This window comes from Neofelis nebulosa, chromosome 18 (assembly GCF_028018385.1).
Source record: "Neofelis nebulosa isolate mNeoNeb1 chromosome 18, mNeoNeb1.pri, whole genome shotgun sequence".
NCBI lineage: Eukaryota > Metazoa > Chordata > Mammalia > Carnivora > Felidae > Neofelis > Neofelis nebulosa.
Genome location: NC_080799.1, coordinates 22,449,137 through 22,461,294, shown reverse-complemented (window position 1 = coordinate 22,461,294; position 12,158 = coordinate 22,449,137). Strand labels below are relative to the sequence as shown.

The following is a 12,158-nucleotide window of genomic DNA, read 5'->3' as shown; positions in this document are numbered from 1 at the left end:
TCAGGCCCGCTCCCCCCTTGTCACGTGGGTTTGTGCATGCGTGTCTGTGTCTGCGTGTGCATCTGTGCATGTCCCCGGGTCCGTGTCTCTCTCCCTCTGGGTCCCTTTGTCTCGCTCTGCCTCTCTCCACCCCACTCTACCTTCCTGTCGCCATCCCGGTCCAGTGTCACCGTGGACCCACTCCCTGGAAGGCTGGGACACAGGACAAGGCCCCCACAGCCACGGGCCGTCCCCCCCAGCTCTGCTCCCTGAGGCTGGAGCGCAGACGCGGCCCTCGGGACCCCACCAGCAGGGAAGGGGGCAGGCCCTACATCCTATAACCAACTTATCCAAACAGTCTGGGCAGCTTGGGGCCAGGCCACCTTCCACACGTTGCCAGCATCGCCATCCAATTCTACGGTTCAGCTCCCCTGTTTTTGGAGCCGAGGGACTGTTTGGGGTCAGAGATACCGAGTCAATATCAACCAGGAATCCTTGGAAGGAACCAATCCCAGAGCTTGGTACCATCATTAGCCCCACTTTTCAGAAGCAGAAACTGAGGACCATGCTTCCTCTGAAAACTCGGAAGAGGAAAAACCCCTGCTTGCCGCGTTCTAAACCACTGTCTCCGCCAGCGTCCCCACCCAAACCACAGGACAGGCCTGGCGAGCCATGGGCGCTCCCCACGGGCGGAGAGGGCAGTCTGACCGCCTCCGCTCCCCCTGACTCACACACAGCCTGGCCCTCCCGGCAGCCCTCAGTGATCCGTTTTGGTTTGAGCGCTTCCAAGGCAGTGCACACATTCCCGGGGCGGTGAGACACTGGGTGTCAGCTCTCCGATCCAAAGGGATTTTGCCGCGTCCTCAGGACGGCTGCGATCTGCTCCTGGGACACCGCAGTGGGAAGCTGAGCACTGTGCCTGATCTGCTCCGAGGTGCTCACTTTAGGATGGGACACACACATCGCAGAGACGCACAGAAATAAACGAAAAGATCATCTCAGCGATGAAAAGAAGCCTCGGGACGAGACAGCAGCCAGGGCCAGGGCTTGATGAAGGCCTGCGGGCAGAGCAGAGACCTAGGGATACAGAGGAAGAGACTTCCAGGTGAGGGAATGGCAAGAGCGAACGCCCTGAGGTGGGAAGTCAGCTTGGAGCGGCCAGAAATGCAGGGGGCCAGCCGGCCAGAGCAGGGTGAGGGGAAGGTGGTCCCGGAAGATAAGAGAGCTGGGGGCCGGCCCCGCCCCACACTCTGCAGAAGCCAGCGCCAGGCCTGCCTCAGTCCCAGATGCGAAATGACAGGCCTGACTCGGAACACGGGTGCCCACGCCCACCGTGCTTCCAAAACCCCTGGGGAGCTGGTTAGAAGTACAGATTCCTGGACCCACGAAGCAAAAGGTCCACGGGCGAGACCCTGGGTGCCTGCATTTTAACAGGTTCCCTAGAAGAAACTGGGGCATAGCAAAGTTGGGGGACACCAGGTGAATCAGAGGGACGGGTCTCGGGGGACGGACCAAGGGGTGTGTTTAGGGGATGCCTCTCTCTGGGATGCAGGCACGTGGTTTCTGGAGCCCCAGAGCCCCAAACATTTAAGAACCTCTGAACTCAGGGCGCGTGGGTGGCTCAGTCCGTTGAGCACCTGACTCTCGATTTCAGCTCAGGTCACGATCTCACAGTTTGTGAGTTCGAGCCCCGCATCGGGCTGTGTGCTGTCAGCCCGGAGCCTGTTTGGGATCTTCTGTCTCGCTCTCTCTGCCCCTCCCCCTGCTCAAAAATAAATAAACGTTAAAAGAAAGGAAGGAGAAGGACCTCTGAACTCAAGCACAGCTACAGCGTCTTGGCTAAAAGAATGAGGCCAGGCATGAAGGGCACGGCCACAGGCTCTCTGGGTTCCCAGATGTACCCCTGCTGCGTAAGCATGTGAGGAGGGGCATCTCTGTTCTCACCTGACCGGCATCCACCGCCCCTTTCCCTAGGGCCAGCCCCCCGAGTCTGAGGAACGTCTGTGCAACAGTGATCGCTTTCATGGCCCCAACGCGTCACCCTTCCGCGTGTCCGTGCCCTTGGCCGTCACGACTCAGCAGCGCCCCCCACACACCGACTCCGGGCTCAGCCTGGTGACCGGCTTTGGCCAACGGGATGTAAGCAAGCACACGCGATGTGTGCAGAGGCTTGAAAGGCACTCCCGCGGCGTGGCTGGCTCCAGCTTTCACGTCTCGGACGCGACCGCGAGAATGCGCCCCAGCGAGCCTGGTGAAGGATGAGAGGCCCAGTGGCCCCCATCATCCGAGCCCACAGCCAAACCACCGTGCAGCAGTGAGCCCAGCCCAGCCGAAATCGCTGAGCTGCAGACTCGAGGACTCGAGCTGAGCCAAGTGCCTGCAGCTGTATGTGGCTGAGGTGTGGCCCTTGTTGTTACGCAGCGTTACGTGGCAAGAGCTAACAGCTACACACCTCTCTCACTCTCAGAGCACGTGGTTTCAGCAAAGCTGTCCTCCTCTCCCGCCCCAGGGGTGTGACCACGTGACTAAGGGTGAGAGTGGAGGGACCAAGGCCTGGCCACCCCACACAGTCCAACCCCTTGGGCCACTCTGATTGGTTCAGGGGTGGGGACATAACCCAGTTGGTCCTCTGAGAACCAGTTCTGGGAGTTCTGTTCGGGAGGGACTTTTCCACGGAAGTTCCTGGAAGGACAAGAGGTTAAGTAAACTCAAAGCTTTCAGGAGAGTCAGCCTGAGAATGAAGCTAACCCAGAGGAGGGCGGAGCCGAGTGCTGGAAAGACACAAATTCTCAACAACCCTGCTTGACCCAGCCACGCTACGGACCTGAGCTCTTCTTACGAGACTTTCTATTTTTTTTTTTTTTGACGTTTATTTATTTTTGAGACAGAGAGAGACAGAGCATGAACGGGGGAGGGGCAGAGAGAGAGGGAGACACAGAATCCGAAACAGGCTCCAGGCTCTGAGCCATCAGCCCAGAGCCCGACGCGGGGCTGGAACTCATGGACCGCGAGATCATGACCTGAGCCGAAGTCGGACGCTCAACCGACTGAGCCACCCAGGAGCCCCACGAGACTTTCTATTAAGAGAGATCACAGGGGCGCCTGGCTGGTTCAGTTGGTAGAGCATGTGACTCTTGATCTCAGGGTTGTGAGTTTGAGCCCCATGTCTGGTGTAGAGATTTAAAAAAAAAAAAAAAATTCAGTATCTAAGAAAAAGAGACCATAGTTCCCTTGTTTTGCTTACGACCATTTCAAATGAGTTTCTCTTGCTTGCAGTGACTTGAGGATTCCTGGCCAACAGAGTTCACTCCCCTTGGAATGTCTGCCCAAGCCCCACCCGTTCCCCTGGCCCCAAGTTCTGGTTCCCCTGCCCCACAGGACTGGCTGTGTTTCCTACACTCCCCTCCCAGCACACAGCAGACTGGACCAGCCTCGGCCACCTGCACCACGCCGTCCGGTCAGATCCTCAGGACCGAGAACCAACAGGCATGGAATCGAATCATGTCACTGGCAGAGCTCTGATCTAGAAATAGCCAACTGGCGAGAGGAGAGTTTCCTCGCCCCCTCAAAAGGGGTTGCTTTGGGGCCCGCAGCGCAAGCCTCTTCTTTTTACTTGAATCGGTTCCCAAATTTTAACAATCCAGAGATCTCCTATAAAAACCGGGAGTTTTGACAAAATGGACAACGGGGCCCCACGCGGGCCCCCACCCTGCAACGAGAATGGTCGTCTGGGGCTCAGCAGCTGCCCCTGTAGCCGAGGGAGATGCTCCCAGCTCCCCACAGCCCCCCGCCACTTCCTCTATGGCACTCTTGGGTTTCTGGGTTGGCCCCTGCGGGATTTTTGCCGGTGGGAGGACCCATCAACTCCAGCCTCCAGGAGCCTGGTGGCCCTGCCCCTGACCTGCCAGGCCCGGTGGTTGCATCTCCGCCTGGACACTGCAGGGGGCAGCAGCCCCTACGAAACCCGCCTTTTTCACACCGGGCTTGCGTCAGTTTCGGTCACCTGATACCAGAAGAGCTTAACCGCCAGGGTCCTGCAGGGAACACAGAGGCCCGAGGTCGTAGCATCCCCGAAAGACGGTTCTGAACCTGGTGCCCTGGAATTCAAACAGGGGCCATGACCACACTGAGCCCCTCCAGCTCCTCACGGGGCCCCACGGAGCACTGTTTCCCAGGAGCAGAACAGAAGAGGGGGTGGCGAAGAAAGAGTGTCTGACGAGTCCGTGGGAATGACAGGTACAGCGCACTGGGCCCCTCGCTGCACACAGCAGCTCAGAGAAGTTCCTAGAATCCCAAATGCATTCAGCACATAGTCATTGATCCCTTACTAAGGGCCGATTCGTCTCAGTCCCAGAATGTGGCGTTCTGTGAAATGGACCAAGTCCTGCCTCCGTGGAGCTGGCATGTGAGCAGGGGAGAGAGATAATAAAGAAGATAAGTGAGTGTGCTATGTAGTGGGTAAACAGCAATGACAGCAATGGGGGGGAATAAGGTGGGAGGAAAGAGCAGGGGGCGGGGAGGTCGCAGATTGAGAGGGCGTGGTCAGGGAAGGCCTTGTGGGAAAGAGGCCATTTGGGCCCAGACCCACCTGAGAAGGGAGGGAGCCCTGCGGACATCTGGGAGAAAGAGTCCATCTGGAAGAAAGAGTCCGCAGGTGGCAGGAACAGCAAGTACAAAGGCCCTGGGGCAGGAGGGTGTTGGCCTATTCAAGGGCCAGCAAAGAGGCTGTTGTGGTGAGGCAGAGGAGAAAGAGGGTGGAGTCAGAGAGGCGATGTGGGTACATCACGGCCAGCCTCAGGCCCTGGAAGTCGTTGGCCCTGAATCTGAGTGAGACCCACTGCACAGGAGGGCCCCGCCCAGAGTGGGGAGGTGATCTGACCTGCGGCTTCACTCCTGGGTGGAAAGCAGGGGGCCGAGGGGGCAGAAGCGGAGAGCCCAGGGAGGGGCTACTGGCCTAGTCCAGGGGAGGGGAGCCAGGGCACGGGCCACAGGTCCTGGTCAGCAGGGGCTGGATTCTGAATGAAGAGCCGGCAGAACCCGCCAGCGGACGAGACGGGGATGTGAGAACCGAGGCTCCGAGGAGGAACCCCAGGCCTGGGGCCTGAGCCCTGGAAGGTGGCGAGTCGTGTCCCCGGGGAGGAGGTGGATGGGGTGGGGGGTGGCCCGTGGCACCACCCCCCCCCCGGAAGGGGCAGCTCCCACTGCCTTAGGACCCCCGGGCCCTTGTTCACAGACCTGCCAGGCTTTTGAGGAAAGCCATAAATCCAGATGTTTCTGTGAAGCGTCTCAATTTTCAAACGTTGGCAACTCATTCAGAGACTGTAAACACTGCAGGGCCAAACAAAACAGATGGACAGTTCAGATGGGACCCGCGGGCCATGGGTCGGCAGCCTCTGCCACGGGGTCGATCACAGCCAGCGTGGTTATTGAGTGCTTGCTGGGCCCGCGTTATCGGCTTCAACTCCAGCAGGGCTAGAGTGAGGCAGCTATTATAATCCCTGTGTCCCAGCCAAGGAAACTGAGGCCCAACGAAGGCGAACCCCTAACCAAGGCCACGTAGCAGGCGAGTCATGGTGCGGGGGCTGGAGCCCGACTGTCTGTCCCCGAAGCCTGTCATCAAGAGGTGTTCTGTTGCCCTTGATGGATGTTACCAGCCAGACCAAACAAGAAGAAAACAAAAACACACAAAAATCCCGTCATCTCACGCTTGAGGGAAGAAAAGACCAGAGAGTGAGGGAGTGTGACTTATCCAAGGTCACTCAGCACTGGAGTGACCTCGGGGTCTGGACTCAAACCTGGGGCTTATGACTCCCCGGGCAATGCTTTCTGGGCGAGAGCCAGGTTCTAGAACCTTCTGGCTGGGTACACATCCCAACTCTGGTAGCTGTGTGACCTTGAGCAAGTCGCCTCATCTCTCTGTGCCCCAGAAAACAGGTGTAACCCTGGCACTAGGTTGTCATCAAGCTGTTATAGAAATGCAAGGAAATGACACTGGTCTATGGGACCTTTCAAAGTCCATATCTTCGCCCATCAGACGGTCCTAACACAAAGCCCATCCACCTGTTACTCCAACGCACTCCCAGCACTAGAAGCCCGCTCTTGGGGGGCATGATGTCTGTGCTCATACTCGTGAAGGAGGCAGTGACATAATTGAAGGGAGCAGGCAGAAGGGCTGGGGTTTCTGTAGAAAAGGGGAAGCAAGAAAGGCGTAGAAGGTCAGCTAAGGGCTTTCTCCTCCTGAGTAAGAATGGCCTCGCCCCACACGCACTGGGGTGTGTAAAGGGGCGGGGGGCGCTGCGTGTCGTGGGCACCTCAGTGAAAGGGAAGGGGTCCCCGGTTGGCCCCCTGACTCACTGCAGGGTAAGAAGACACTTAGAGCCGAAGAAAGAGCAGCAGCCGTAACAATCGCCACCATTCACCCCACAAATGTTTGCTGAGCACCTGCCAGTGTTCTGAGCACTAAGGGACCCGCGGTGAACGATGCAGAGAAACTCAACCGCCAACTCCTTGGAGCTGGTGGGCACCACTGAGGAGGAGTCGGTGGCGAGGGCTAGAGGAAAACTCAAGCAGGAAACGGGTGGGGGAGATCGATTTTGCACTGGGGGCTCAGAGCGAGCTCAGCACTGACTTGAAGAAGTTTCCAGAACTAGTCTTGCGGCCATCTAGGGGACAAGCATTTCAGGCAGAGGGAAGGACCAGCGCAAAGGGTCTGAGTGTGCCTGGTTTTGAGGGCGGGTGTGACCACAACTGGGGGTGGGGAGCAGGAGAAGAACCCAGAGAAGTAGCACGGCCGGGGACGGGCCACGGGAGGACGTGGCTTTGACTCTAAGTGAGAGTGGAGCTGCCGGAGGGGGCCGCGCGAAGGTGGGTGAGGATCTGGCGGTTACTCTGGGGCTGGGGGGAGAGCAGACTGAGGGCCGAGGGGGGTCAACGGGGGAAGCAGGGCGACGGCTGCAGCAGTCCACGGGAGAGACGCGGGGGCTCAGACGGGGTGACGGCACTCCGGAGGTGGCAAGGGGCACTCACACAGCACCTCCCCCGCGCTATTTCACCGAACACCCCCGCCTCCAACAAGCGCTACCTGCCCGGATCCCCAGTCTGCAGGGCAGCAAACTGAGGCTCTTGCCCAAACCACACTGCTAACAGGAAACTCGAGAAACTTCCATCTTTCACAAAAGAGAATGGGCATTTGTCCACCCATCCCAGGGGACAGAGTGGGTCTAGAGGCGAACAACAGCATCCTCCGCCTGTCCCTCCCTCTCTCTGGCCCACCTCCCTCCAGGCATCCTGGCCAGCCGCCCCATTGGTCTTCTGAGTCACCTACTTCCTCAGGTTCAAGCACGGGCCTGACGAAGTCCAGCCTCACCTGTGCTCTCCCTGCTGGCACAACCACACTCCCCGCCAGCCCATCTCCCTTCCCCTAGTCACTATTGCTTTTCCAGGCCTTTACTCCGCTGCCCCCACCCCCCCCCAGAACGCCTCCAACGGCAACCACCCAGCCCTTCTGAGCATCGATTCCAGAGGAGAAAACCAATTGGCGTGAAGGGCTCGGGGTAATTCTGTGTCAAGGCCACGCTCCCTTTCTGTTTGTTGAAGGAGGTCGATGCTCCTTCTTGGACGGAGAAAAGCTTTCTTTGTGCCCAGTCTGGTGAAATTGTGTCTGTTTAGGACAGGCTGCAGTCTTCTTTGTGAACGCGGTGGATTTTTTTTTCATGTGGGTAAAAGGGCTTATTAGATTTCCCTGTGGCTGCCCAGAGTGGGGAGAGGCTTTTCTGGGCACAGAAAGAAATGATCGAACAGGCGTTGGAGACGAAGGAGCAGTTCGCAGCTGCCTCTCATGGAGAGGTCAGGGTTTTGTGGTTGGTGTTTTCACTGGGGGAAACGTAAAAATGCTGGGAAGGAAAAGAAGGCCTTCCCCATAGTTTGGGGCAGGAGGGAAGGAAGACAGTCCTCAAGGCGATGCCTCGGGGGGTGGGGGGGGAGAGGGGGGCAGGATTTTGTTGGGGGGCCTTTTGGACGCTTTCTTCCTCTTCTAGCAAAAAGCAAATTAAAAAATGGTCACCGAACGCAGAAGAAAGGTTGTCATAGCAACAAAAGTTTGAGGCCAGGTACTTCCTGACATCCTTTCAAGACCACAGAGGTGGAGAGGCGGGATTTGGGCACGGTGGGATCAGCCAGGGAAACCATCCAAGCGGGCTCAGACCTCCCAAATTTCTCACCGGCGGCGCTGACAGGCTGATAACTATTTTCTGAGCTCTCGGGGAGGAAAATGGTGATTTTCTGGGAGGGGAGATCTCTAGCCAACAGCGATCAAGAGAAAAGAGAAAACTATGGGTTTGTTTTGTTGACCCAACAAACGAACCACCCATGTGTTTATAAACAGAGGACTGGGGATGAAGGTCTTAGGCTGAGTGGCCCCCCCCCCAAATGATGCCTGTCTCGGACCCCCCCAACTGTATCATTCTCTTCCCTTATCGCTTCGCCCTGATCTCTTTCTGCCCCAGAGAAGGCCATCCAGACCCCCTCACCAGCTGGGGCGCCTGGGCAAAAAAAAAAAAAACAAAACTCTCCAAACCCCCAATTCCTCATCTGAAAAGTGGGCCCCCTAAAAGGTGCTGGCAAGGAGTCAACAAGATCCGGCAGGTGAGAAGCTTCCACAGTGCCTGGTGTACTTGAAGGGCTCGATAAATGCAAGCTAACACGACTTTAAATGTTGTTCAACTAATAATTTTTAAAGCTGCTCGGGCTTCAACATCCTGTGTCAAGCCCTGGATGAAAGACACAAGGAAGTAACGACAAGTGGGGGGGCTGTGACCTTCAGGGAGAGGCCAGGGGAGACCTCAGGGAAGAGGCTCAGCCGGCCACCGAGGGCCAGGACACCCCGCGGAGGCGGGGGCCGGACATCTCCAGAGACACAGCGTGGTATCTTTAAGTACGTGCACAGAGAAGGCACAAGGAGGCTGTGTTTCTGCACAAAGGAGAAACTTGGTGGCAGGCCGAGGTGACAAGCGGGGTTCACCCCAAAAGGCGCAGATGTTCCCCCAGGACAAGGCATTGGGAGGCCTCCGTGGAAGAGGTCAGGGTCGGACTGTCGGAAAGCAAAACAAACAGCGAGCGTCTGGCAAACAGCTAGGTCCACGCAGGTGGTCACAGAAAAGTTCAGCGGGGCACCCCCAGAGGCAGGGCAGAGCAGGCGGCACCCCCAGCAAGCCTCTGGTTTACCCTTCCAGGGTCTCATCCAATGTTAACCCCGCAGAGACATATTGATGGCCTACTATGCACCGGGACACCGCCCAGAAGCTGGGGATGACGGTGAACCAGGCAGCCCAGGCCCTGCCCTCACAGTGACATCCTGTGGAGACAGGGGAAGGGCAGCTAGTGACCAGAGGCAGCCTCTGGACGTTTTCAGGTTGTGCCAAGCGCGACGAAGGAGATAAAGGTGGTGATGAGAGGCAGTCAGGAAGACCCTGCCTCCAAAGGGGGTGGGGAGGCCTCCCCTCCACAAGACCCTGCCTGGGAAGGGGTAGGAAATCCCCCCCGGAACTGGGAAGCAGCCAGCAGGGGAGACTGGGGAAGGGGATTCCAGGCGGAGGGAGCAGCCTCTTCGGGCTGATCTGACACCTTCTCTCTGTCCTTTAAGACAACCAGTCAGGCCAATGGCTGATTGGGGCAAACTCCGCCGTCGCCCACCCCATCTACATCTGAGCGCACACATACACCGAGCGCACACATACACCGTCCGCACGCAAGGGCTGTGTATGCACACACTTTTCACCTTGGGGAAAGAGGTCAAGTCACTCCAGACGGTCCCCACGCCGGGACTTAGAGCAACATGGTCTGGGAGGTACCCGCTGGTGTGGCCAAGCACCACCACCCCACCCCCCCCACCCCCCCCCACCCCCCCACACACACACAGCCTCACGGCGGGTCTCAGGGGCACTCCCTCCGACCTGGCTGCCCCGGGCGGACCCGGGAAGAGGTGCGGTGCGGGGCAAAAGGAGCACTTTGATCTGCCTTCTGAAAAGTCCCCCCCTCCCCCCCACCCAGTTCTGATCGGAGTCGTCCCGCTTTCCCGCCGCCTCGCCCCCCTCCCGTCGCATCCTCTCCCGGGCGGGGGCAGGGGGGCCAGAACACCAAGGGGGCTCCCCGCCGGGAACCCACCGGGCTCCTCCCGTCCCCCCCCCCCCCCCACCCCCTGACTCTCGTGCTTCTCGAGCCCCGTCTGGGAGAACGACCCCGTCGGCTCCCGGCTCCGGGGATCCGCGGGGAGTGGGGGGCTCACGGCAGCAGTCGGTGCGCCCTCCCCGCGGCGGGCCGGGCCGGGAGGGGGCGGCCGGTGCCCCGCGAACGAAGGCGGGGGAGGGGGCGCGCCCGGAGACGACTTCTGGCGCGGAGGGGAACGCGCGCCCCGCCGACCGGCCACCGCGCTAGGTCCCCGGGAGACGCGCCTCCCCAGGGCGCGGCGACGTCCCCAAAGGCGCCCGGCGCGCTCGGAAAGGGCAGCGGCTGCGCGGGGAGCCCCGGGGTCGGCGGCGCGTCCCGGACGCCCCCCCCCCACCCGCCCCCCGGGCCCGCCCCCGCGCGCTCCCCGCCCCCCGGGCGTGCAGCCGAGCCCTGCCGAGCGCGGGGCCCCTCGCCCGGCCGCGGGGAGGGAGCGCGCGGGGCTGGGGCTCGGGCCGCGGGGGGCCGCGCAAGCCCCGGGAGGGGGGCCGGGAGCCGAGCCGCCGGCGCCGCCGCTCACTCACCGAGCCCGCCGAGCTCCTCCTCGCACGAGTACCAGATGCCGGTGTGGAAATTCCTGAAGAGGAAGCGGTCGTCGCCCGTCTCCCAGCTGTAGAGCGCGCCGCCAGGGGGGCCGTTCCCGGCGGCGGCGGCGGCGGCGGCGGCGGCGGCGGCGGGGGCGGCGGTGCCGTTGGCCGTGGCGTTGGCGCCCGAGTTGGGGCAGTTGGCGCGCCCGCCCTGGCCGCAGCCGGGCTTGGGGACCCGCTGCGTGCCCTGGCACCAGTGCGTGGTGAGGAAGGCGGTGGTAGCGAAGAGCAGCGCCAGCAGGTTCAGGGCCACGGCCAGGAGCGCTCGGCCGCGGCGGCTCGTCTTCATGCCGCCCGCGCCGCCGGGGAGCTCCGCGCGCGAAGTTGGCAGCCGGCGCCCCGCGTCAGCGGCCGCTGCCCGCCGCGCCCCGGGGCTCGGGCGCCTTGGATCGGCGGCGGAGGACGCCGCGCGGGCCCATGCCCTCCCCCGCCCCGGGGTGAGGGCGCGGCGCGGGGAGCGCGGGGGGCGCGGGGGGCGGGCGGCAGCGGCCGAGCGGCTCCGGCGCGCCCGGAGCCCGGAGCGCGAGTGCACCTCGGCGAGGAGCCGCTGGAGCCTGGCAGCGGCCACGGCGCAGGGACGCGCGCCCCTCCGTGGGGAGACACCTGCAGGCGGCCGGCGACACTGTTCCGGCGCCCGCCCTAAGCAGGGAGAGGGGGCGCCCCAAGCCGGGCGCGGGCGGGGGACCCGGAGAGAAGGGACGCCCCCAAGGAGCCCGGCACCCGATTGGAGGGGCTGGGAAGCAAGGAGAACGCCAGGCAGCGCGCTCTCGGAGAAAGAGGCTCCTCGCGAGGGACGTGGGGCAGCAAAACCGGCCAGGAGGGGGCATCCTCTTCAAGACCCGGAGAGGCCCTGCCCTGGGGAGGCAAGGGTAGAGCGTGCCGGGTTCCGCAAGAGGGACAAGGACCGGCAGGAGGGAGCCCCAGGAAGGAGCCCCGAAGGGTCAGAGCTGCAAAGTTTTCTGCGCTTCCCAAAGCTTCAGGCTTCAGGGAGCTTCAGGCTCGGACCTCGAGTCCCAGGCCCCATCCGAAGGGGCGTCCCACCAGGAATGCTGGGTGGGAGAGTCTTTGGGGCTTGTGCTTTCCCTGGGGGCCGCCCAGGGGGGCCTTAGACTGTGTAAGCCAACAGGAAGCGCTTCTCTGGCAGGATGAAGCTAGAGTCACCTGGGCTCTCTATTATGGCACGGAAGGACAAGCACGGTGGCAAAGAAGTGTCGTGAATGACAAGTGAGGCTTCCTCCTGCGGGCCATCCCCGCTTGAGATCCTGAGCAGCATGACCCAAGGTGGTCTAGACACGAGGTTGTTGGAGTTGCTAGGTAAGGATGCCCTGCAGAGGCCGCCAACCCAGAAACTTGATGGTCGGGGTCGGGGCA

At 61.2% G+C, this 12,158-nt stretch overlaps 1 protein-coding gene across 6 annotated transcripts in view; it reads right to left on the bottom strand.

The window, feature by feature from the left end:
- GSG1L (GSG1 like) overlaps positions 1 to 11,474 on the bottom strand; it is a 207,351-nt gene extending 195,877 nt beyond the window's left edge. For 2 of the 6 annotated variants that reach the window (XM_058711725.1, XM_058711732.1), the window contains exon 1: positions 10,725 to 11,460. In XM_058711725.1, the coding sequence (XP_058567708.1) occupies positions 10,725 to 11,076 (352 nt within the window). In that variant the 5' untranslated portion in view covers positions 11,077 to 11,460. Of the gene's footprint in view, positions 1 to 10,724 lie in introns of all 6 variants that reach the window. The other 4 variants (XM_058711726.1, XM_058711727.1, XM_058711730.1 and 1 more) reach the window with 4 other exon arrangements.
- Positions 11,475 to 12,158: the final 684 nt, after the last annotated feature.